General features: G+C 49.3%; 1 protein-coding gene across 5 annotated transcripts in view; it reads right to left on the bottom strand.

Annotated features, from left to right (window-relative positions):
* Positions 1-7005: 7005 nt before the first annotated feature.
* Positions 7006-26467, bottom strand: part of Herc2 (HECT and RLD domain containing E3 ubiquitin protein ligase 2) — a 132653-nt gene continuing 113191 nt past the window's right edge. For all 5 annotated transcript variants that reach the window (XM_048329843.1, XM_048329848.1, XM_048329844.1 and 2 more), the window contains 14 exons: positions 25411-25588; positions 24102-24263; positions 22526-22617; positions 22205-22344; positions 20047-20234; positions 18856-19053; positions 16298-16381; positions 11765-11906; positions 11481-11675; positions 10900-11012; positions 10237-10427; positions 9417-9522; positions 8927-9139; positions 7006-7773 (listed from right to left, as the gene is read on the bottom strand). In XM_048329843.1, the coding sequence (XP_048185800.1) occupies positions 7501-7773; positions 8927-9139; positions 9417-9522; positions 10237-10427; positions 10900-11012; positions 11481-11675; positions 11765-11906; positions 16298-16381; positions 18856-19053; positions 20047-20234; positions 22205-22344; positions 22526-22617; positions 24102-24263; positions 25411-25588 (2275 nt within the window). In that variant the 3' untranslated portion in view covers positions 7006-7500. The remainder of the gene's footprint in view (positions 7774-8926; positions 9140-9416; positions 9523-10236; positions 10428-10899; positions 11013-11480; positions 11676-11764; positions 11907-16297; positions 16382-18855; positions 19054-20046; positions 20235-22204; positions 22345-22525; positions 22618-24101; positions 24264-25410; positions 25589-26467) is intronic.

The raw sequence follows: 26467 nt of genomic DNA, 5'->3' as shown, positions 1-26467 counted from the left end.
ATCATTGTTAGTCCTGAGATGCTGCAGCCTTCTGGTAAGCCTGGGCTCTGGGACACAGCTAGTCACGATGCTACAGACTCCCAGTTGAAACCAGAAACACCACCAGGAGCTGGTGCCTCACGCCTGTCATCCTAGCTACTCAGGAGGCTGAGATCTGAGAATTGTGGTTCAAAGCCACCCTGCACAAGAAAGTCTGTGAGAACTCTTACCTCCAATGAACCACCAGAAACTTGGAAGGGATGCTGTGGCTCAAAGTGGTGGAGAGCTAGCCTTGAGCAAAAGAGGTCAGGGACGGGCTTAAGTTCAAGCCCTAGGAATGACAAAAAAAAAAAAAAAGAGGGGCTGGGAATGTGGCCTAGTGGTAGAGTGCTTGCCTAGCATGCTTGAAGCCTTGGGTTCAATTCCCCAGTACCACATAAACAGAAAAGGCCAGAAGTGGCGCTGTGGCTCATATAATAGCCAGCACTGTTACACTAATTACTCCATCTTGCAGGATTTGAACATTTTTCCCTAGGAGAACTTGTTTCAGCAACAACAATAATACACACACACACACACACACACACACACACACACACGTAAAGCAGAGCAAAACAAAAAAGCATTCAAGCCTGCTCATGCCTGTCATCCTAGCTATTCTGAAGGCTGAGATCTGACTATCACGGTTCAAAACCAGGGTAGGGAAGTTCATGAGACTCTTATCTCCAATGCACCACCAAAAAGCCAGAACTGGAGGTATGGCTCAAGAGGTAGAATGCCAACCCTGAGTGAAAAAGCTAAAGGACAGAGCCCAAGCCCTGAATTCAAGACCCAATACAAGCACAAAAGCAAAATAAAAACCATTCAGCTGGGTGTGGTGATGCAGACCTGTAATCCCAGTACTTGGTAAACCGGGGCAAAGGGTGGTAAATGCTCCCCCATCTGGACTCTGAACTGAGACCCTGTCTCAAAAAAGTTGCCCCTCTAAGAAAAGCAGGCCTCAATCAATGCAGGTTTGTTCAAAACCTGCCTGCTCCCCAGAATAAGCTGGCTCCTCCCCTCTCCCAAGTAACAAAGCACTTGCATTTTACCTGAACACTTGTTGATCTTGCTCCAAGAATGAAGTCTGATGTCCAAAATCAATGGCTCTGAATGGTGAATGGTGGTGACTCTAGAGATAAGAGCTCCCAGCCAGTACTTGCAGCCCCGAGGGGTGGGGCAAACTGCTACTCCCAGTCCCCAGCCACTCTGCTGGCCACGCCCACACCCATCACCACAGGCCCCGCCCCCACTGAGAGCCCTCCTTCCCCCCCCATTCCAACTAATGTATTCAAATGAGAGAGAGTGGCTGGAATCCCTGCACCAAGGGTTGGCTGCAGAACTAAGGGAATCTTTGAGACAGAAAAATGAGCTTTATTAGCAGGCTGGACTCTTCCCATGCTTCTCTGAGCACTGGTTCTGTAGGTAGTACCAAGTTCTAGTTCTACACCACAGGAAGTGGCCAAAGATGGACAGCTTTTTTCCCCTGCTAACAAAAACTGGGAGCTCACTCTGCCCTGCATTTTAAGAGCTCTCTATGAGAGCCAAGAAACTTGACCACTGTCCTTTTATTTTCTTATCTCCTGCTCTCCTTCAGCCCAAGGCAATAGCCAAGGTTACATTTGTTGAAAGACTCTGTCTCTTTTTCTCATACACACACACACACACACACACACACACACACACACACACGCTGCACAGAGATGCATAAGCTACAGAGACAAGCCACATTGGAATATATGCACATAAACTCATAGGGCATGATTAGAAACACACGCAAAAGTCTACATGGTAAAACAGAATCTACCCAGAGGCATGTATAGACACACATCCACAATCCACATCCGCACACCTACACATGAACTAGGGACCCTCACAGAAACACAAACACGCAAAGGCACACACATATGACAGATATCATACACACAGAGACAAACTTCATACTCACCTACAAAGACATGTAAGCCACACAGAAACGCTGCCTGCAATGGGTTAGGCATTGCACAAGAACTACCAGGAATTCAGCAGCTCTAGGCTCCATCTAAAATGCAACAGCAGACCCTTAAAAGATCCCCTTGCTGGGTGCTGGTGGCTCGTGCTTGTAATCCTAACTACTCTGGAGGATGAGATCTGAGGATCACAGTTCAAAGCCAGCTGGAGCAGAAAAGTCCATGAGACTCTTATCTCCAATAAACTACGAAATAAAAGCCAGAAGTGAAATTGTGGCTCAAGTGGTAGACGAAGCAAGGATGCCCCAGTACTAGAGACACCATGACCGACCCCAGAGCCCCAGCTTCAGTGCAGTCTGAGTGAGGTCCTGTTGGCCAGTGAGTGTGCAAATATCTCCATTCAGATCGTGTGTGCATCAGATGTGGGGATGGTTCACCAGCATCAGGAATCTCCCTGCATCTGACAGGTAAGTAGACATTTTTTTTTTTTTTGCGGTGGGGGGGTGGGGCTTGAACTCAGAGCCTGGGTGCTGTCCCTGACTGAGCTTTTTTTTTTTTTTTGCTCAAGGATAGTGCTTTACCACTTTGAGCCACAGCTCCATTTCAGTTTTCTGGTGGTTCATTGGGGGTAAGAGTCTCATAGATTTTCCTGCTTGGGTTGGCTTTGAACCATGATCCTCAGATCTCAGCTCCCTGAGTAGCTAGGATGACAGGCGTGAGCTGCCAGCACCCGGCTGCAAACACATATTTAAAGAAGGGGCAATCCCTCTACCAGCTCTAGAAATAGTTAAGACCCTGGGTAGCCCTTGCTATGCAGAACTGACTCAGCAGCCAAATCTTCCTATTCTAAACCAAGGGGCTAGCACCTCTGAGAGCAGCTGTGTGCATGATGAATTCCCCACTGAGCAGGGCAAGACTCCTAGACAGATACCCACACCTTGGCCAAACTACTCACTCACATGTATCTTTGGCCTTCCATCAGAGTTGTGCCAATCAATCTTGGTGGCTCAAACCAGGTCCGTGTAGCTGAGAGGAAGAACTGGAGGCTGATGGTGTCATTCTAAGTACAATGACATAATTCAGGGCTGTCAAGAGTATATTAGAGCAGGACCATTATTATTATTATTTTTTAGTTCAAAGTGCTTGCAACTGTCTTAGTATGGTAGCTAACAGCTGTAATCTCCACTGTTAGGAGTTGGAGATGGGGAGGATTTTGGTTCTGGGCTAGCCCAGTCAAATTTCTACTGAGACTCCATCTCAATAAATAGACTGAGTATGGTAGTCCATATCTGTTATTTCAGCTGTGCAAGAGGCATAAGTAGGGAGATTATATAAGTCCAGACCTGGCTAAAACACAAGACTCCATTAAAAAATGAATCAAAGCACAAAATATTAGGGGTGTGGCTCTAGTTGTAGAATGCCTACCTAGTGAAGTACAAGGTCCTGAATTCAAACCCCTAGGCCACAAAAAAGCAAACAGATTGAAAAGAAAGAAAGACGAAGCTTATGTTAATACCAAAACAAAGGAGCTTTAGCATGAAGGAAAACTGGAAAGGATCACAAGACCCCGGGCCAGAGTGTAGAGTTAAGCTCCAAGGAATCTCTCTCATGTGCCGGCTGGGTGGGTTAATCTCTGTGGACCGAGTGCTCTGGTCCCAGTGGTGTTGGAGCTGGATGTGAGAACCACTTGGTATGTGAAGTGAGATGGCAGGCAATTGCTAAGTCTTGGGCACCCTGGGGCCTCCAGCAGCCCATCCGCTCTGCTAGCTGAATTCAGAGCCATTCAAAAGGGATTTCTGCAATTCATGTTGACATGTCTAACAGCAATAGCATACCCTAGTCTTCTCTCCTCAGAATGAAAGGGTTTGTAAATCAAGACAAGGTATAGGCACTGGATATAGGGAATGAATGCCTGGTGCTATTTCTAGACTTCTAATGAAACCTGAAGGTAGAGCTGCAGGTAGCCTTCTGGCTCAAACAACCCCCTCTGGTAGGTTATAGCTCTTTGCAGGTGTGTGCCTGCCGAAGCCAGGCCAAGTGCCTGTCACAACAAACAGAATCAAGCAGTCCTTCTGAGCTTCTGAATCAAGTCTTCAGCTGGAACAGTGCCCATCCCATCTAACTACGCAACCACCTGCACCTACTGGGAGGTGCTGGGAGGGAGGGAGGGACAGCTATTCTCAACCTAGGGAGTTTGTACTTGGGCTCAGAGCTCAGGAGGATGGATAGAGGATAGACAGCATTCAGCACAGGCAGGGATAAACCACAGAACCAGGCCAGGACTGTGCAGACTGGAGCACCCACAAGAGTGACTTCCAGTCAGGGTGAGTAGGGAGTAAAGATGGCGTGCCCAGCGTGGCTAGATCTTCAAGCACATCTAGGTGGAGTAGAGGCAACCCACGCTCCAGGACGGTGCTCGAGATCATCTATGCAGAGAAAAGCAGTTTTTGTCTGAAATTTCTAAGGATGAACACTAATGGGAATCTGCTTTGATCTCATAACTCCATGGCCCACAGGCCACCCTTTCCGCGGGGGCGGGTGGGGGGGAAGGCTCCTGCTTCTCAGGAAAACACCCCTGAACTTATCTGAAAGTGCAGGATGGTTGGCATCAGAATACCCCTACCATAAACCCCCAACTGGACAGAATAAAGGCATTCCCAAGAAGAATCTCACCCACAAATGTTTAAAAACCTAACCTCCCCTGCCTCTGCTCCTGAGACTTCTCAGAAGGGTAAGAATGACTAATAGACACACAAAGAAGTGTTCAACATCTCTGGCTATAAAAGAAATGCAAATCTAAACAACATTGGGAGTCCACCTCACCCCAGTTAGATTGGCCATTATCAAGAAAATTAACAATAACAGATGGCGGTGGGGATGTGGCCAAATGGGAATGCTACTGCACTGTTGGTGGGAATGTAAACATGTCTAACCACTCTGGAAAGCACTGTGGAGTTCCTCAAAAGACTAAACAGAGCTTCCCTATGACCCAGCAATTCCACTCCTGGGCACTTACCCAATAGACCACAAACAAGGACACGCTAAAGCTACAAGCACAACCATGTTCATTGCAGCACTGTTTACTACAGGTAAGATATGGAATCAACCCAGATGCTTCTCAGTGGAAAAATGGATCAAGAAAATGTGGTATATTTGCACAATGAAATTCTTTGCTTCCATCAGAATGATACTATATCATTCATAAGGAAATGGAAAGACTTGGAAAAAATTGTATTAAAGTAAGCCAGACCCAAAGAAACATAGGTTGCATGTTTTCCCTCATTGGTTGTAACTAGCATGTGCCTATAAATCTACAAGTAAATGTACTGGATGGAAAAGACAAAAAAATACACTTGGACATGACAAATTATACAGGACTCTAGACATTCACACAGTGAGACCAAAGGAGGAGATTCTTAGGAGAGGATCACAAAGGCTCAATAGCTATTATGTGCATTTGATCATATAAAATGATGTTTATTAAAATGAACTCCAAGAAATGGAAACAAGAGGTTGGTTATTTTGCTTTTGGTTAGTTTTTCTCTGTTGCCATTGTTTTTGTTTTCTGTGCCTTTTGTCTTGTATGCAAGTTTATCTGCTTTAGGGAGGGCGGGGGGGGGGCACAGAAATGGTGGGACAAGGGGTGAACAAATCTAGCAGTGATACTAGACACTGTGTTGAAAATGAACAATATACATCTCGGGTGAAGGGAAAAACTGGGAGAAAAGGAGGGAAGAGTTGACACTGTTCAGATAGAAATGTACTCATTACCTGATTTATGTAATGGTAACCCTTCTGTATATCACCTTTATAATCACAATTAAACTAAAAAAGCCTTCCACTGGGTGCTGGTAGCTCATGCCTATAATCCTAGCTACTCAGGAGGCTGAGATCTGGGAACTGGGGACCAAAGCCAGTTGGGGCAGGAACATCTCTAAGGCTCTTCTCCCCAGTTAGCCACCAGAAACCTAGAAGTGGAGTTGTGGCTCAAAGTGGTAGAGTGTTAGCCTTGAGTGAAAAAGCTCAGGAAGTGCCCAGGCCCTGAGTTCAAGCCCCACAACTGCCAAAAAAAAAAAAAAAAAAAAGATGGACACACACACACAATTTCCCAAAATGAAATACAGTTTTGTCTCTACCAGTTACTGTTGATCTGATTTTCAAGTACAGTAAGCCTGTAGGCAGCTTTCTTACAGTTTTTATCCTTTGCAGTTCCTTTCCATTGGCAAAGAGCTTGCTACACAAAAGCAGCCCAAATTCTACAAAGGATACCCTGATCCAGCCAATGGGAACAGGAACCCCAACTATGGGGGTGGATGGGGCTCAGGGAAAGCCAGAGGAGGGGAACTTTAGTCCTTGGAGGCACCCTGGGTCTTGACCACAGCTGCCCGTCCTTCTAATGATCCAGCCACTGTCATTTAATTTAGTTGTGTTTTTTTTTTTTTTTTAACTGGTCCTGGGGCTTGAACTCAGGGCCTGAGTGCTGTCCCTCAGTTTCTTTTGCTCAAGGCTAGCCCTCTACCACTTGAGCCACAGTGCCACTTCTGGCTTTTTCTGAGTAGTTGTTGGCTGGCTTTGAACTGTGAAACTCAGATCTCAGCCTCCTGTGTAGCTAGGATGACAGGCGTGAGCCACTGGTGCCCGGCACTTAATTTAGTTTTTGTAACCAAAAGCTTGAGACTAGAATTGCTTAACCACGGATGCATCAAAGAAGAATTTACCTTTTGGTTGTAGCAGATCCATGTTTGTCAGCGTAACTGGTTAAGAAAACTCAGCCTACAGTTTTGTGACAGATGTTTTATTTATAGGGAGTTAAAATTTCAGCATATACATGACACAAACATATGCAGTGTACTTTCCATGATAGAAGTTACGATACTGTTCACAGAAAGGCCTCGCAGGAAATGACGTAATGCATATGCTAAAATGGTACAGCTGGGGAGAAAGGCTAACCCAGGGGCCTTTTGTTTATTTTTGTTTAAATAATCTCTGGATGCATTCAAGTAATACTGATCATTTAATGTTCAAAAAGCTTTTAATAAACAAATTCAGAGTAAAATTAGTTGAAATGTTAATCATATGATTTAATTGGTACACAGTATTTTCAATATACAATCAAGATGATGCACAACACGTGAAAGAAAGAAAAAATAAAGGAAAAAAAAGTTGATTGCACCCACACGTTCAAAGGCTTTTGTTTTGGGGGAAGCTGCGGTTGAGTATTTATATCACATTTACACACTGTAGTAAACACAGAGTCCTATATGTAGTGCAGCATTAGGGGTAAGAAGATCCTTTCAAACCTCAGAAATGGACGTCAGGTGTCTACGCGGCTACGTCGTGTTACATGCGCCCGGGCTGATTTCCCCTCACCGGCTCCCATGCTGGGCGGGCAGTCAGTCTCTCCGCCCACTCCCCACACACCTCGGAGACTGCCATGTCTCACACACGCCAGACATTCCGCCGTCTGGAAGCTGCCCTCTGCCTGCTTTGCTGGCCCAGCCTCTTCTTGCTTCGAGGATGGCGTGTCTCTAGCTTAGTGTCCTGTCAGATAATCCTGCGTGGAATCGGAAGCGAACGAATCGGCGTCCTCGTTGTCCGAGTCCTCGCTGCTGTCGTCGGCAGCCGGCTCGCCCGTGAGGGCGATGCGCGCGTAATCGTCCGTGTCTATGGATTTGCAGAAGTGGATGGCGTATTTCAGCTTCTCCTCAAGCACCTGTTTACAGGAATACCGGGGCAGCTTCAGCAGAAAGAAACAAGTGTATGATTCTGGAAGGAAGTGGTCGGGAGGGTTGTATTTATCCAGCACCTGTGGAGAGAGAATATTAAGATGAGAGACTATGTCAAAGGATAGGCATAACTTCAGTTCTACTTTATTATGTTTGGTTGATTCTAACAAAAAAAAAATCATATAATCGAAGAATGACAAAATATCAGAGAGCATAGAATCTAGCCAATTTGAAAATTTAGAAAGAGCACCTAGTTCCTAGGACTTATAGTAAAAACCAGCAGTTCGTTATGGTGAGAACTAAATTCTGTTCATTCATTCCAATGGACTGGCCCCGGCATCCCTTGCTGACACAGATGGCGCCCCCACATGGCTGCCACAGGCCCTGCAGTGGGGTCGGAGGTGTCCGGGACACAGCACTCCCCACTGGGAGGTGCTCTCCAGAAGCCCAACAGTCCTCCCTCAGCCAGTACAGAAGCAGGAAGAACTAGGGGCAAAATCTAGGCATGACTTTTTAAGAAAACCTATATGCCTTCTCAAGGATGTCCATGAAAGATGGATCCTTTTCTCCCTGGCCAAAAGTGTGGGTCAGGTTGTGCTAGGCAAAGAGCTCTCTGGACATCCAGGATGACCAGAAGGGAATTGGGTTGTTTTTTTTTTTTTTTGGCCAGTCCTGGGCCTTGGACTCAGGGCCTGAGCACTGTCCCTGGCTTCTTTTTGCTCAAGGCTAGCACTCTGCCACTTGAGCCACAGTGCCACGTCTGGCCGTTTTCTGTATATGTGGTGCTGGGGAATTGAACCCAGGGCTTCATGTATACAAGGCAAGCACTCTACCACTAGGTCATATCCCCAGCCCCTGAAGGGAATTGTTTCTCACCACTGGACCACTAAATGACAACCCAATCAGAGTCTCCTCAGCCTGATGGTCTCGTTTTTCTCAGCAGATCATTACTTAGGTGACTGACTCAACCAAACAATCAAACAGATATTTCCCATGGTATGTGTTTCAAACCTAGAACAGGCTGACATGACAGCATCTGCTGCTGATGGCTAGATACTTAAAAAAAAAGCCATGCTACCCAAGATCTCGGATATAACACTGAGCCTTCAAATCTGAGACGCTGTTTTCTTTTTTCATTTCCATGAAGACCAAGTTTGTTTCCTCAGTCTGCTGTGTACGAGGGGCACATCACCTCCTCGGGTGCTAGCCAGATGTTAGGCTGCGGAGCCTTACCTGAATGACAAAGTCTCTGCCCCGGAAGTCAGCAATGGTCCTGGGCAACCTCGTCCGGCCCCACACAAAGCGAAGGAAGAGGGAGCGTTCCGTGTTGGAGAAAGACTCCATCACCTCCCAGAACCACTGGATCAGGGCCGCGGAGGGCTCGATGCCTTTGTAGGTTGCCACTGACTTGAGCAGGTGCAGTGGGATGTCTGGGCTGCCACACACCTGTGGGCAGATACGTAGTGGGACTGGCTGAGTATTCCTGACGGCAGCTTCTGTACTAAGTCCTGCTTTGGGAAAAGTCCCCGCACCTCAACTGGACAACCCTCAATGTCTGCCTCGCGTGGGGGTGAAGAGGGCACACCCACCTTACGGGTGTTTTCACTCCAACACCCAGGGGTCTAGCTGAGGTCTCGAAATGCAAGGTTGTAAGGAAGGGTTAACCGGGTTAAGGAAGGGTTAACACTGACGGGGAGGTGGCGGCGTGAAGGGGCTTGCATACCATCGTCTCCAGTTCGTACCCAGTGAACAGAGAGAGAAGGGGCACGGGCACCACTCGGGCCATCCCTTCCCGAACAGCGGCCACCTGCTCGTCAAATTCATGGAGCCTGGAAGAAAACGAGTTGCTTTACGCTTCTCTCTTTGGTGGTGGTGTTGATTTTGTGCTCCTAAGGCTTTAACCACACAGCACGGCCACCAGAGGCTGCGACTCCGGAGCTTGGCACCATGCTGAGCTCACCTAAACTGCCACACAACGTATCCCCTTGGTGACTCACTGCAGCTCCTCGGCACACCCCAAGAGTCAATTCTCAACAACGGTAGCGAACCCAGGGATCTGACATCGCAGGCTGAAAAGGTGCACAGTCGAGGCCAGGCCTAAGGCTCTGCACAAGTCTGGGGCGGACAGAACGCCCACGAGGACCGTGGGGAGCCAGAGTCCAGCAGGCAAAGCCCATCCAACAGGCGGGGCCTGGCCTGCACACTGTCACACCCCGACTGAGGAAGCGGTGGTCCCCAGGGTGCATGCGCATTTGGTCCCGCAGGAGGCTGCTCTGGATGATGCACCAGTCCCAGCCACGGCCCTAAGGAGACTCATGGCCTAAACATCCACTCTTCCCGCGAGACCCAGAAATCTCATGTACGAGAAACACCCAGACATCTGAACGCGAAATAAGCTTTACGGTCACAGAAAGACCGTAAGCGGAGCTAGAACCGTCAGCATCTTGCCTTCTGAAAAAACCCCACGCGTCTCCTAGGCAAACTGTTCTGTGCTGCGTTTGCTATTCATGGAGGCAAGGCACCGGAGGCGGAGGGGCACGGACCTGTAATTGATCGCCAGCCGCACGTACTCCGTGCGGTTGTCCAGGGTGATGTGTGTGTGCTTGGAGCTGAGCTGCACGTCCTGGCCGCTGGCACTGGGCACGGTGAAAGGCAGGCTCATGGCCTCGAACTCCTCCGAGGTGGCTTCGTTGTCACGGATGTACATGAGCCCAGGAATAAAGTCTTTATCGACCTGTTAAGAAGGAGAGGAGTCCCTGGGCCGCAGACCCCCAGTCCACGACCCCCCCCCCCCCACAGCACCCTCAGCCGCCACGCCTTGCTCTGCCTCCCCGGGATGCCACGTGGACTAAATCCACAGCAAAGCATTCACCCAAGGAGCTGACGAAAGGACGTAAGGACCAGAAGAGCGTGGCCTTAACTGAGAAACAGCGCTAGTGGGTGAGTGATGGGCGCCCCCCTCGCCAGGGGGGCGGGGGGCAGAGGGAGGGTGTGGCTGTGGTTACCCCCTCAGGCCCCCCCCAGGAGCTCAGCTCCGCGGGAAGGACAGCCAGGCTCCTTATCTAGAGACCGCTCTTCACACCTGGCAGGTGATCCGAGGCTAACAGCCCCGTTCACCCAGGAGGGGGGGAGTCGGGGCCGGACCCCAGAACAGGCTGCGCCTCTTAACCCTCGCCACCCCCGCCCCGCCGGCCCAGGCGAGTCACCTCACTGAGGTCTGCGATGGTGAGGCTCATCCCGGCCAGCTGCTTCCACACGGGCTCGGCGAGGTTGAGGCTCAGGGGGCTTCCGGTCCGGATGGCAATGCCCAGCAACACTCCTGATCATCCCAAACACAGAGGCGGGGGGCTGAGGACGGGCGGCGCGCGGCGCGAACCCGCAGTCCTCGAGGTGGACCTTTAAGCAGTGCTCCCCAAGCCAGGCGCTGGCGGCTCCCGCCTGTCATCCTAGCTACTTAGGAGGCTGAGGTCTGAGGATCGTGGTTCAAAGCCAAGCCTGGGCGGGAAAGTCTGTGAGATTCTGATCTCCAAGGAACCACCAGAAAACCGGAAGTGAGGGTGTGGCTCAAAGTGGTAGAGCGCCAGCCTTGAGCCAAGGAGCTCGGGGACAGCGCCCAGGCCCCGAGTTCAAGCCCCATGACTGACACTGATTTCATTGGGAGTTTCACAAGCTAAGAGTAGGTATTTATAACATCTGTTGCTATGCCCAGGCAGCATGTCGAGAGCAGATCCTACACGCTGGTGTGAGGACCCTGCTCGCGCAGTGTCGGACGGCGGAGAAGACCCACCCAGGAAGCGGAACATGCCGCAGTGCACGGGGGCCCTGGCGGCCGGGTTGAGCAGGTAGCAGTCTCGGTTGGCTCCCGATTCGTCCCTCCCGTTGGGCGTCACGATCAGGAGCGGCGTGAGTCCGTTCTGCAGCTCCTCGCAGATCTCGGCGATGGACTCGCTGTAGCCACCCCCGCAGTCGTCCACGGATTCGCCTGTGGGGACGGAGAGTGAGCGGCTCCCGGGCCGCCCTCGCCCCCCCCCCCCCCAGCCTCGGATCCTCCGGCGTGCGGCCAGTTCTCACCGACAAACTTGACTTTCCACACGCGGTGAGGGAGGAGGAGGCTGTCGGGGCTGAAGGAGCTCATCTTCGCACACATCTGCCCAAAGACGGACTTGGTGCCATCCGGGCCTGCGAGGCCGCCTTTGCTCCTGGAGCGCTTCACCTGCGCAGGAGAAAGGGCAGGAAGCCATGAGGCCGCTGCCGAAAATCACCCACCAGCCGTCACGCGCAGCCTGAGCCCTGGTCAGGAGCGGCCGTGTCGCAACTGTGACCCTCTCGGCTTTGACGCGGACCGTCTCATTCTATAGCTCTACCGTCGGGTAACGTTACCAGCTTCCACATCGACCCACTTTAGGACTTTACCATCTTCCTCACTGTATCGTAAGATTCCAGGACCTCCAAAACCCGTCCCCCCCCTTGAGGACGAGTCCCCAGGGTGCCGCCTGCAGTGTCCTAGCGCAGACTGTGCTTTAGGGAGGACTTCGAAGCCAGCCTCAAGATGATGATAACAGGAAATGTTAAAACAAAAACGTTCCTAAGGAAGTGTTTTCGGGCGGGGATGTAGACGGACTGTCTGTCCGGCATATGTGAAGGCCACAGGTTCAATGGTCAGTGTTTTTATGCTGTGTCTTCCAGCAAAGTGCTCACCATCTGTACATGAGGTGAGTTCTAGGTTGCACGTAGACAGCAAATTCTCCTTAGAATTAAGACTAGAAAGAAAAAGAAGCCAGGCACCAGTGGCTCAAGCCTGTAGTCCTGCTGATGGGAGGCGGAGATCGGGAGGATGTCAGTTCAAAGCTAGCCTGGACAGAAAACATGACAGCATCTCATTACTAACAGGAGGCTGTGACACAGCACCTCTCCCGCTAGCTCGGTGGGACACGGAGCTAGGTGGATCACGGCCTCGAGAGAAGCTAAAGTCCCTTTTGAAAAACAAGGAAGGCAAAAGAGCGAAGAGGGCCGTGCTGGTGGCTCAGGCCGGCAATCCTAGCTGTTCAGGAGGCGGAGAGCAGATGATTGCAGGCTGAGGCCAGCCCGGGCAGGAAAAGCCACGGGACTCTTATCTCCAATGAATCGCCCCCAAACCCAGAAGTGGAGCTGCGTGGCTCAAGTGGTAGAATACCAGCCTTGAGAAAAAAAAGCTTAGGGACCGTGCTCAGGCCCTGAGCTGAGTGCCTCAACTAGCATTTGGGCGGGGGGGGGGGGGGGGTGAGGGGAAGAGGCCAGGAACCTGTAGCTTACACCTGTAACCCTAGTTACTCAGGAGGCTGAGATCTGAGAATCACGGTTCGAAACCAGCATGGGCAGGTAAGTCTGTGAGACTCTTCTCCAATCAACTACTCAGAAAAAGCTGGAAATAGTGCTGTGGCTCAAGTGGGTAGGGTGCTAGCCTTGAGCACAAAGAGGCTCAAGGACAGCACCCAGGCCCAGAGTTTGAAGCCCTAGGACTGGCAAAAAAAAAAAAAAAAAAAAAAAAGCTGGAAGTATTGCTCAAGAGGCAGAGTGACGGAGTGCTTACTTAGCAAGTACAAGGCTGAGTTCAAACCACAGGACTACAAAAAAGGAAGGGGAGAGGGAGCGAGAGGAGAAAGATGGCGTCACACTACACACTAAGCCAACTATCCACAGAGGCTACTTCCTTAAATCGAACAGCAACTTTTGAAGGTGTCCTTTACCCTGGAGGAGACTGAGCCACAGAAGAGCACGGGCTTGAGTCCACAGTGTCACGGCTGTCAGCAGAGTGGCACAAAGACCCAGCCTGCCTTTCGCTGATACCGCAACTGCGAGAGCCTACCAGCTTCCAGTTTCTACAGGAAGCAAGAGTCCGGTGCACACATGCTTTCTCTCTAGTCCGCAGAAACATGAGTGATTTTGAACGATCTTTAATCTGAATTTTTGGCATTTTCTGAACTAGGCACACATGAATTCTGTAACATATTTGGGAATAATCTAAGCCCCGTATGGCGGTACACACCTGCAAATCCTCACACTCAGGGTTGAGTCCGGACGATCAAGAGGTCCGGGTTGCCTAGGCGACACTGCCAATTCCCGCCCAGTCTGGGCTTTATTAAAACAAAACGAGGCTGGGAAGATGGCCTAGTGGTAAAGTGCTCGCCTCGTATACATGAAGCCCTGGGTTCGATTCCTCAGCACCACATATATAGAAAAAGCCAGAAGAGGCGCTGTGGCTCAAGTGGCAGAGTGCTAGTGTTGAGCAAAAAGAAGCCAGGGACAGTGCTCAGGCCCTGAGTTCAAGACCCAGGACTGGCAACAAAAACAAAACAAATAAAATAAAACAAAACGAAATTGTCTCCGTAAAACAAGAATGATTTAAAAAAGTAATACGAAAGGTTTTAATGGACACTGATTTTCAAGCTTTTTTTTTTGTGTGTGTGTGTGTGTAAAACGAAATCCTATTCACAGCACGCACAAGCCCTCTAGAAAGACTACACGTGCTCAGAGTCTCTGGGGTCCTTTCTGCCAGGCAGGGGTGGGAGCTCCTTCCCCACGCTGGGAGGCAAGGCCGGCCCGGGGCAATTCCACTACCGCTGCGGATATCTGGGACAGAAATGCCACAGTCATTCTGGTTCAGAGCAGGCCCCCTGTGTTCACCTTGGGGTCACCAAAGGTTCCCCCATTCCATGCTCATCTGGGTCAAAAAAGACTTCTATTTCCGTCCATGTGGAGCACTTTCCAGCCTTAGGAGAGGACAGAGTGCTCTGAGCACTGTGCTCTGAGATACTCGGCTGGGGCCACAGAGCATGGCAGCAGCTCAGACGTTAGCCCACGCTGCACACTGGACAGGGCAGGGACTCCCTAGCCCTCCCTTCCGCCCTTCCGCCCTTCCTCCCTTCCTTCGCACTGAACAGTTTGGTAACACACAGCCAGGGATAGGAAGGCAAATAGGAAAGAAGTTCTTTTTAAAAGAAAGGCAGCCGCGGCGCGGTTATCTTGGGGCTGCGCTGGTGCCCTCCAGGCCTGGCTGCTCAAGTGACAGCGCCGACCCCGACTCCGAGGAGCCGGCAAAGCCCTGGGAGGCGGGGTCTGGGCCAGTGGGGCTCAGTCCCTGTGCATTCCTTTACTGCGGCGCTTCGCTATGTCCACCCCAATGACGCAGAGCGAACCAAGATGACCACGCCAAGGTGGGGAAATCAAAGCTTTTTTTTTTTTTTTTGAATGAACCTATTTAAACAGCCCATTTCCTTGTGGAACGGGCCGAGCAGCTTAGAGCCTGGAATGCTGGTGCTTTGACGTCCATTGGTGGAGAAAGCAGCTCCACCCTTGCGGTCACATGGACTGGCCAACAGAGGGCAAGAGTTGGATGTCTTGATTCCAAATGCCCCCAAGGACAATTTCTAAAAAAACCTCTGGTCATGTCATCGACATCAGGGCACACATCATGTGTTAATACAAAGGTTCAGGAACAAAGGATTTGTTCTTCACGGCTGTCTCCGATCCAAGGGGCCTCTGAGAGGCGAGGCCAATTTCATTCCCCCATTTAAAGGTCAAGTGTCACACATTATCATCATCACTGGCCAGGACTCCCCTTTATCTTTAATTAAATTCTTAAGATGGTAAGTTTTTGTAGAGTTGGCAGCGGTATGAATTCACATCTTATGTGAGCCTATTAGACATTCGGGCGTATTAAGTTAGAAAGCGTCCAGAACCAGAGAGGGTGCAAGGCTGGCAGGAATGTGACCTGTCACGGCCTGAGCTGAAGGCAAGGTGGCAACTTCAGGTACATTGTAGACAGCCCTGAGAAATGTGGGCTCACCGAAGGGGCCTCCCGGAGTAACGACGTGGGAGATGCAAATGCTTCGTTCAGAGGAAAAAGCAGTGAATTAGGAAACAGTGCGCTGGCTTTCCTTATGACACATGCATGCACACCAGAGAGGACACAGTGTTTATCACTCTGTGCTGCGCTTGTGGGCAGGGAAGGCTCAGTAGCCCCTAGCCCCCCACCCCCCGCCTCTCCCCTCCATGCTGACCTCGGTCTTGGTTGCCTGGCAGCCAGGAATACGTGGCTGGTTTTTATTCCCCCCCCCTTTTTTTCTTTTTTTGTACTTTTTAGGTTATCTGGAATCCATTTTTCTTACGTTCATTTAAAACACTTAGCTGGGCATCTGTGGCTCACCCCTATAATCCTAGCTATTCAGGAGGCTGAGATGTGAGGACCGGGGTTCAAAGCCAGCCTGGGCATTAAAGTTCATAAGACTCTTAACCTCTAATAAACTACTCAGAAAAAGCTGGAAGCGGTGCTGTGGCTCAAGTGGTAGAGCACTAGACTTGAGCAAAAAGAAGCTCAGGGACAGCGCCTAGGCCCCGAGTTCAAGTGCTAGGACTGGCAAAAGAAAACCACTTAACTGTTGCTTGACCGCCTTGGCATCAAAGAACTCCCCACCCAGGAGGGCGGGTGCCTGCTCTCGAGGCGTGGGCTCAGAAAGGCCAGCGACAAGCTTGTCTCCCCTCACACTGCAGGGACACATTTCACACCCCGAGAGAAGGCCTCTTCTGAGGCGGTGCCATGCTGAGCAGGTGGCTCCCGAGTGTTACCTGGATGCGGTTGAGCTCCACAACAGGCCCGTGTTGACGATCTCGCACCATGGTGGCTTGCACTACTTTCCGGAAGGCTGCCTCCTAAAGCACAGCAGACAGGATTTAGGATCTCAAGGAGAAGGCATCGGGCAAGGAGCAGTGATGTCATTACTGCTTAACATTCTCTGGTCCCCAAAGTCAGTCTTCTTGAAACAGAAAACGGTTAATTCTCCTTGTTTGGGTTGCAAGGTATGGGGGGGGGGCTGGGGAGGGGGGCAGCCTGGCTGGTGAGGAGGCGGGGTCTTCTAGAAGAACAGGCATAGGTAGAGCAGCGAGGAGGGGGCATGGCCAACACCTGCTCCAATTCTGGGGTAGGAAGCAGCAGGGCCTGCTGTTAACCTAGCAGCGTAGGTGAGGTCACAGTCGGAGGGCCAGGGCCCCCGACAGCAGGAACACCACCGGGGGCAGGGAGAAAGCATCCAGCAAGCACGAGTGGAAGCAAAACTACTAGCAGAGGCCCCGGGAGCAGCCTCAGATGCTTCCTCTCCTGGGTCCCGGCCAAAAAGAGCGACTTGCAGTGCAAAGGAGTTTGAACACTTGGGTCCGACCAGAGGCCCTGTGCAATACGTCACTGCTCTGGCAGCGAAGGGGTTAGGGCTGGATTCTGACTCACGTTACCCTATGTTGTTGCTCTAGCTGTCAAAGGCCCAGGGTCAACTGCTGATGCCTCCCGATGTCCACGGTCACTGCTTGCAAATCCCCCAATCCCCACTGAGGGCCTGGCATAACTGAAGGAGCTTCACATGGACTCACGATCTCTATCTAGTTCCACAGGGATGGGGACCCCAGCCAAGTGGACTATTGTGATACCGAGCCTCGTTCTAGATCATCTTATAGCTTCTAGTAGCAGGACTTCTCTTTCCTCTTTTTCTCTGGCAGTACTAGAATTTGAGCTCTGGAGCTCATGCTTATGACAGAGGCACTTGACCACTTGAGTCATGCCCCTAGCCATTTTTTATTTTTTTTTCCAGTCCTGGGGCTTGAACTCAGGGCCTGAGCACTGTCCCTGGCTTCTTTTTGCTCAAGGCTAGCACTCTACCTCGTGAGCCACAGCGCCACTTCCGGCTTTTTCTATATATGTGGTGCTGAGGAATCGAACCCAGGGCTTCGTGTATACGAGGCGAGCACTCTTGCCATATTCCCAGCCCCCGCCCCTAGCCCTTTTTGCATTAGTTATTTTTCAAACAGGGTCTTGTACTTATGCCTGGGTTGCTTATGCCCCTGTCTTCACTTCTGGCACAGTTGGGATGACAAATGTGCATCGCCATATTTAGCTTTTAATTAAGGGCCTTATGAACTTTTTGCTTAGTTGACCTTGTCTCTTGAGTAGCTACGATTACAAGTTTGAACCCCTATGCCCATATTGGCAGGAAATGTTTAATTTCTCACTAAGACATTTTATCTCTAAAGGAACTCTAAACAACTAAAAATGTCTATGGGTTAAAACCAGCCTGGTTAATTTCAGATGCCCTCATTCCTAATTCTACGCCTACCCTTGTGAAATTATCTGCAGGGCTAGGTATGGTGGTTCATGCTTCTAATCCCAGTTCCTTGAGAGGCAGAGATCAAGAGGATAGCTGTTAGAGGCCAGGCTATGCAAAAAGATAGCAAGACCCTAGCTTGCTGGGTAAGCTGGGTGGCTGAGCATGAAGGTGGGGACTTGTGATCCTAGCCACGAGCAAGGTTGTAGGAAGGCAAGTCACAGTCTCAGGCTGTGGCCCCAGGCCGAAACACAAGACCCCATCTAAAAAATAAGTGAAGCAAAGAAGTTCAAGTAGTAGAATATCTTCCTGATGATGTGAGGCTGAATCCACACTCACTACCAGAAAAAAAAAAATCATTTCATAAGGAATCTCTACCAGCCAACTGAGTGTGTAAGCTACCTCAGACAAGTCTTAGCTCCATCTGCTGGACATCTCTGGGAGAAGAAATTACTTAATTATTTTTCCTTCCTGTATGAATGGAAATTTGCCCTAAGGAATCATGGCCAGGAAGGCTAAGAACCACTGTGTGAACAAAGGCTCAATTTTAGGGATCACCTGTGCCCCATCTATTCTTTTAGTCTATTTGTTTTGTTTTTGTTGCCAGTCCTGGGGCATGGACTCAGGGCCTGAGCACTGTCCCTGGCTTCTTTTTTGCTCAAGGCTAGCACTCTGCCACGTGAGCCACAGCACCACTTCTGGCCTTTTCTGTATATGTGGTGCTGAGGAATCGAACCCAGGGCTTCACGTATACGAGGCGAGCACTCTGCCACTAGGCCATATTCCCAGCCTCTTATCTATTCTTTTAGAGAGATGAAAGAGAGTGCAAAGGGAAAATGCATCACTATACTATTAAGTCTTAAGACAAACTCCAAATAGGAAGAAGTTTTTTTGTCTAGTTTTTCACGGAAATATTTTAAATACACAGAGACGCAAGCTGGCACATGGCTCAATGACTTGAATTCTCGATTCTACAGTCCTGGTACAGGGCTTTTCAGTTTACCACCTGTGCCCCACATTTCTACATCAGTATACCTTTCCCTGAGATATCAGGATCCCTCGGAGAGTGTCAAAGCCAACGGAAGGCCCAAGTCCGGTTTCGTCAAGAGAGCCCTCCAGGTCAAACATGGGGATGCAGGGGCAGAAGAGCTCGGAGATGTGATGCAGCAGCAGCAGCCGGTTCCTCAGGGAGACGATGGGGATCTCCTGCAGGTGATTATACTCCATGGGGACCTGCAACATGGAAGCCAGGCAGTCCCTTTAGGCGTCAAAGGCACACAAAAGCCACAGTTGCTAAATGCATCTTGTTTTGTCGGTCATGGGGCTTGAACTCAGGGCCCGGGAGCTGTCCCTGAGATCTTTTTGCTTAAGACTCATGCTCTACCACTTTGAGCCACAGTTCTACTCCCAGGGAACTGGTGGTGAACTGGGAGTCTCATGGATTTTTCTGTCCAGGCTGGCTTTGAACAATGATCCTCAGATCTCAGCCTCCTGAGTAGCTGATATTATTAGGCATGAGCTACCAGCACCCAGCTCTAAATGGATTTTGAAATTTTTTTTTAAAAAAAATGGAAGCATTAGGATTTCGGAATTGAAAAACCTCAATGTTGCTTCTAGAATAAGATTCTGAATAGTTTGAGACAAATAATGTGGGGCTGGGAATATGGCCTGGTGGTAAAGAGCTTGCCTCGTACACATGAAGCCCTGGGTTCGATTCCTCAGTACCACATATATAGAAAGAGCCAGAAGTGGCGCTGTGGCTCAAGTGGTAGAGTGCTAGCCTCGAGCAAAAAGAAGCCAGGGACAGTGCTCAGGCTCTGAGTTCAAGCCCCCAGACTGGCAAAAAACCCCAAAACAAAACAGAGAGAAATAATGCAAACTAGTGAAAATGCTAAAAATATCAGTCTACATATTTACTATGAAAAACACAATGCATGTATTATGGGAATCATTTGGTGTTGCTTATATGACATAGAAGGCAATCCATTGATACACACAAGTTTGGTTGGCTGGCATTAATATCAAGATTTTGCTTTTCCTCTGGTGCTGAGGATAGAACCCAGGGATTTATACATGCTAGGCAAGCATTCTACTACTGAGCTATACCTTCAGCTCAGTATTAAGGCTCTACAGCAGTTTTAAGATTATAAACTGAATTATTTTTAACGAAACACCTCTGTAACTACGTAACAGCAGGGTGAGGCCGCTGTCCTGACCGGTACTGACCTGTGCAGGGAGCTTGCCAGCGCTGGCTGGCTTGCTGGTTGACCAGGCAAGGGTATGTGCTGAGCCACAGGCCACACGGTTGACCTTCTTACCCTGAAGGGCGGCTACCAATCGAGGCCTTTGGATGGCGTTTGTGGTTCCATCTCCTAGCTGTCCCTCGTCATTGTCACCCCATGTATAAACTTCACCTAGACAAAGGGAATTTGGAGTAAAAACATGAATACCAGGACAGGTGGCTGCTTTCCCACCTGTTCTTCTGTTCTTCTGTTCACTGTTCTTCTCTGTGTTGGCATTCTACTCTCTGAAAATCAACTTCCTGTGTGACCCAGAAGTGAACACACATCCAAAAGCTGACCCTCCATCCACAGTCCCTACAGGGTAACATAACTTTTCTAGTGAGAGGCACTAGACCCCAATCTTAAATATCCAGCAGTAGTTCACAGGACTAGACATGTAACTACAGCAGCTCTCAATCAGAACTAGCACTAATGAATCAGATGGAAATATCCTAACAACTCCATCAGCTATGGCATGGTACATAGAGGAGGAGGGGAAAAACTTTTTTTTTTTTTGCCAGTCCTGGGGCTTGGACTCAGGGCCTGAGCACTGTCTCTGGCTTCTTTTTGCTCAAGGCTAGCACTCTGCCACTTGAGCCACAGCGCCACTTCTGGCTGTTTTCTGTATATGTGGTGCTGGGGAATCGAACCCAGGGCTTCATGTATATAAGGAAAGTACTCTTGCCACTAGGCCATATCCCCAGCCCAGAAAAACATTTTTTTTTTTTTTGGCCAGTCCTGGGCCTTGGACTCAGGGCCTGAGCACTGTCCCTGGCTTCTTCGCGCTCAAGGCTAGCACTCTGCCACTTGAGCCACAGCGCCGCTTCTGGCCGTTTTCTGTATATGTGGTGCTGGGGAATCGAACCTAGGGCCTCATGTATCCGAGGCAGGCACTCTTGCCACTAGGCTATATCCCCAGCCCAGAAAAACATTTTTTTAAACAAACAAAATCTCAAGTGTTGAGAGTATAGATATTCATAACCTACATATAACATTTATACGAATTATACTTTTCCGTTTATCATGGCTAGGATTCCAACTATGAAATATTACTACAAAAATATTCTAAGGCCACTCACTGGTGCCTAGCACAGAAACAGGCTTTACGTTCTCCAGAGTTCTCCTTAGCTCTGCTGTCGTACCACCAGTGAGCCTTATTCTATAAAGCATGCTGCCCTGCCTGCAGGATCCAGGCAGTGTGCTATGAACTCCTTCCTGTCCTCAACAGTCCAGTCCTAACGCATTAGGTAGGTGACTGCGTATAAACGAGCTGAGAAGGTGTGGTTGCAAAGAGGCAGAGGCATGGTGAAGTGTTTCCGTTGAGAGCGACAAAGCACAGAGGGTGGCTCAGTGCATCTCCAGACTCATACAGCGGGGAAGACGCATTGCAAAGGGGGTGACAGGATGCTGGGCGCACCATGAAGAGCAGTCCCACCATGACAGGAGGGACAGTGAGACCCAGATTGTTCAACAAGAGAAAGGACCTCTAAGTATGGAAAAAGAGAAAATCAGAATGAGCTCTTCTAGAGTAGTAAACCAGAATGAAGGGTACTGCTGTGAAATAATGGGTTTCAACATACATGGACAGAGAAATAAAAGTGCAAATGTGAATACTATTTAGCTGTATATTCTCTTGTCCACCAACGTCTGGGGAGCAGAGACTCTAACTGCAATGAGTATGTGTACCACCTACATCTTGTAAATACCATTTCTCCTATAGAGGCACTGGGGCTCCTTGGGGAAGTGTTCAATTCTAGGCGTGGGGCCTAGAAAGTACGAGATGAAGCTGGATTGTCTTGTACTAGAGGAAGAATGTAATCATGACAATGCACATCATGACATAAAGCCAAGCAGAAGACAATCTGAGGATCGACTGTATAAATCTCACAGGTAGGCTAGTGGTTAAAATACGATGTACTGTTTAAGTCAAGACTGTAAAGCCTTTTTTGTTCCTAGGAGGAAATGTTGCTCAGAAGCCCAACAAACAGAGGGACCTGCAGGACACTGCGCGCGCCCTTGGTACCGCGGTGCTAACCTGCGGAACCTGATTAGATGCACAGGCCTGGCCTGGCCTGGTCTGCCGTGTCAGGCCTCCCACCTACCGTCCTCTGTGCAGCACACACAGTGCAGGGAGCCGGTGGCAATGGCGATGACTTTCTTTCCCTGCAGCCCCTGGACCTGCCTCGGTCTCCGCACGTGATCGTCAGATCCATGGCCCAGCCGGTGATAGTCACCTTTGCCCCTGCACACAAGAGGAGGATGGAATTTATTGGGTCATGGTCATTCTCGTGTCTACCCTTCCCCCCTCCTGGTGCCAGCTTTACACTGCAGGACGGAAATCACAGCCCGCCATTAGTCATATTCCAGTGGATGAGAAGGCGTAGCTTTCTGGTTTTGGTGAGATTAAACAGAATCTTGCATACCACGTATAAACAGCTCCGGATTTGGTAAGGGCGACAGAAAACTGAGATCCACATTCCACTTTAACTACTCCAAGGCCAGTGAGAGAATCGATCTGGAAGAGGGAAGAGGGGTTCAATTAGACTCCATCACAGTCACTGCGGACTGTTGCAACCATTCTGAGATAGGACTAAATCTACTAAGCATTCTGAAAATCCACACCTGTGTGGAATCTTCAGGACAACTTAAAACCACCTTCTACTTAACCACCAACCGCGCTCCCAGGAAGCAAGCGGAAGGAGCACCTGACAGCAGATGTACTGACACGGGGAACTGAGGACCCAGCACACATCACCAGGCAGGGGACATGTCCCTAAGCTAGTCCTCATTCCCTACCAAGCCCTCTCCAACCCGTAAAGAGGCAGCAAGAGACAACAGAGGAGGCCCAGCTAGGAGCAACTAAGTCCTGTCTCTATGCAGGTCACCTAATTGGCAGTCCTGTGACCTACCCCTGTCTGTCCCTGCACACGCAGTGTTTAGGACCCTCCTCATTCAGCACCCCGGGGTCCCACTGGGTTTCACTTATCTGTCCTTACTTCTCACCCAGCAAGCTGCTTACGACCTCTGTGAATGTTCTCACACTCCATTATAAACTTTAACATTTCATTTGCTTAACTAGGGTCCTTTCCGGCTGTGTCGCGGTGGCAGCGGCCCTATTCTCTATCCCCGCCAGGGGTCAGCATTCCAGTAAGGTTCAAAGCCTTTGAATAAAGCTGCCTTCGGTCTACAACAGACCATTTTTCATAAAGGCGAAAACCCTCCTGCAATCTACGATGTGGTTATCATACTGTATACCTGCATGGGACAGAGAGCTAGAAAGGGAGGCAGCCTCAAGTCGGCAGATGTGTGTGACTAAGGGGATACATTACTACTATTGTTGTTGGTGGTTGTGGGGCTTGAGCTCAGGGCCTGGGCATTGTCCCTGAGCTTTTTCATACTTAAGGCTCATCTCTACCACTTTTGATTTTCTTTTCTTTTTTTTTTTTTTTTTTTTTTTGCCAGTCCTGGGCTTGGACTCAGGGCCTGAGCACTGTCCCTGGCTTCTTTTTGCTCAAGGCTAGCACTCTGCCACTTGAGTCACAGCGCCACTTCTGGCCATTTTCTGTATATGTGGTGCTGGGGAATCAAACCCAGGGCTTCAAGTATACGAGGCAAGCGCTCTTGCCACTAGGCCATATCCCCAGCTGTCTACCACTTTTGAGAATCAGCCCTTTCAGCAAACTCTGGTCTATGTGGCATCTACCCACCCATGGAAGCTGAAGTGAGGAGGACTGAGAGTTACCTCGCTCCTCCAATATGTCTATATACTAAATAAAGCCACGGGCTCCTCAGAGCCCTGCTGGGATTACATCCCACCCCCCCCCCCCCCACAGGCTTACACAGAGCACTCCAACTATCTCAATGCCTCGGACCCATACTCCTTTTTATTTAGCTCAATGCCCCAATAGATTTTCTGTAAGAAGGTAAAGATGAGGCTAAAATGCTCCTGAGAAGCACGGAGGGGAAAGCGATCGCAGTGGCAGGAAGGACAGGAACTACCTTCATGGGCACTTTGCAGCCATCGCTGCCTCCTCTACCCAGCTTGCCGTAGTCCCCGTCTCCCCAGGACCAGACAGTGTCGTCATCAGTGAGGCAGAGCGTCTGGGCGTCACCACTGCCACAGGCGATGTCCACCACGCGGTGGCCCTGAAGTACTTCCACCTTCAGAAAAAGGGACACAGAGGTGAGCTGACATACACAACGGGGAGGAGTTACAATGCCACTATTTTGTTGTTGTTGATCTGTGAGGCTTGAACTTAGGGCCTGGGCGCTGTCCCTGAGCTTTTTCACTCAAGGCTAGCACTCTGCACTTGGAGCCATAGATAGCATCATTTGTAGGTTTTCTGGTGGTTCATTGGAGATTAAGAGTCTCATGGACTTTCCTGTTCCAGGCTGGCTTTGAACCATGATCCCCAGATCTCAGCTTCCTGAGTAGCTAGAATTACAGGCTCAAGAGCCACTGGCACCTGGCTCCGCCATTTGTTTTTATTTGAGTGTTTGAAGCTTTTACCAAGAATGAACAATTTTAATAATCTTATACAACAGCAAATAACCAGCCTCTACTAAACTACACAGTATGCTCACTTTATTCATGGATTTATTACCCATGGCTTTGACCACAGGTGATCTAATAAATCCAAAAGCAAAACTTTTCATTCCTACGCTCACTTGACAGTTCAGTTGGAAAAGCTCTTAGACCTACATTCGTATTAGTTTTGCTTAGATCACAGTGTGCTCTGCAGAGTGTTTTCCTGCCTTTATTTTGGGAAAAATATTCCTCCAAAAAAAGCAAGGTGAAAGTTACTGTGCATCATTTAAGCAACAAAGTGAAAAGTTTAGATCTGCTGGAAGGTGGCCTGTGTTTGTCTGGAAGCCGGGTGGTGTCCCGTGAAGCCGTATAGTACTGTATGCTACGCATCTTGAGTGAGCAGCCATGGTCGCTGTCCGCCATAGCCATCTTCTAGGAACCATGTATGTATGGATACCAAGGGTCTACTGTGGAAATCTGAACTACAGGAGGCATTCGGATGAGCCAATTCTACACCTCCTTGCTGTTCACGCCATCTTTGGAAAGGAATGTACACACCTATAGGTTCTTTTATTTCTACCAAAAAGAAAACGGACTTAAAAAATGAGCCAATGGTCCTCAGTCTTAAAACTAAGAGGATACATAGGGCGGGGAACATATTTGGTATTTCCAAATTGTAACGACCATGGCAAAGTGCCCCTATCCCCCACTCCAGAGTTCGGGAGTGAGCAGTGTGGTCCTCAGCTAGGGCCTGGGTCTTTGAATGTGGCACCTTCTCACCAGCTTTGGCTTTAACTGGTCCTCACTGTCACTGTGCCCCAGGCGGCCGTACCGGCCTTTGCCCCATGTGTAGAGGTCTCCAGCTGCTGTGACGCATGCGCTATGGGCTCCACCAGCAGCAACGTCAACCACTTCAATTCCTCTCAGAGACTCAATGACACGAGGGCGGTCACACGGACTATAAGAAAAGACACCAAATGTAACTGAAACACACTTTTATTTCTGAATATTTAAAAAAACCTACTAAATACTGTGTTTTGTGTCTGCTTGCCATGTATTCAAGATGTACCTATCAACAAACTCATGCTCAAACAAGTTGTTACTAAGTCAGTAAGGAAGGATCATTGAGAACTGAGGTCATCGTTCATAATCTCCTACTTCTCTCTCTTTACACAGGATCCTGACTCTTCCAGAGTACACGTTTCACACTTCTAAACCAGAGAGAGGCTGGAGGGCTGAATGGGCTGAAAATGAATTTAATGTTGTTAAAGGTTGTAAGAGAAATCATGCACCCACTTCGCTACAAATCAACTGTGCTTTCTATTTCCTCTATTTCCCTCTAACCTATTCAATCTACCTTAGCATACTTTTTCCCTTATGTTTCTTTTATTTAGGTTTAAAATTCTTAAACCCATAGAGTTTTAAATCTATAGTATTTTTGTTTTTGTTGCTTCTCCTATTCCTTTCCTTCCCATTCTCCCCTCCTACCTACTCTTTCTGTTTTCAGCATTTGAACTCAGAGCCTTGTGGTCGCTAGGTTTGCTCTATTGCTGAGCCATGTCTCTGATCCCGTTTTTCACTAATTATTTTTAGGTTAGAGTCTCAATTTCCCTCTCTGGTGTGTGTCTAGACTAGATCCATTTACTTTAGGCTTCTCATAGCTGTGGGACAACAGCAGCTTCTCTCTGTGGAGAAGGAGTCTAGTGCACTTTTCTGCCTGGGTTGGTCACAACTGTCTCTCAAGTAGCTTGGGATGGGAGCTGTAAGCCACTGAGCCCATCGATGGGTTGAGAAGGGGTCTCATGAATTATTCTGACTGGGCTAGCCTCAAACCCGT

This window comes from Perognathus longimembris, chromosome 20, assembly GCF_023159225.1.
Source record: "Perognathus longimembris pacificus isolate PPM17 chromosome 20, ASM2315922v1, whole genome shotgun sequence".
In the NCBI taxonomy this organism is placed as follows: Eukaryota; Metazoa; Chordata; class Mammalia; order Rodentia; family Heteromyidae; genus Perognathus; species Perognathus longimembris.
Note: the sequence above shows the minus strand (reverse complement) of the source record. Positions and strands in the feature narration are given on the sequence as shown.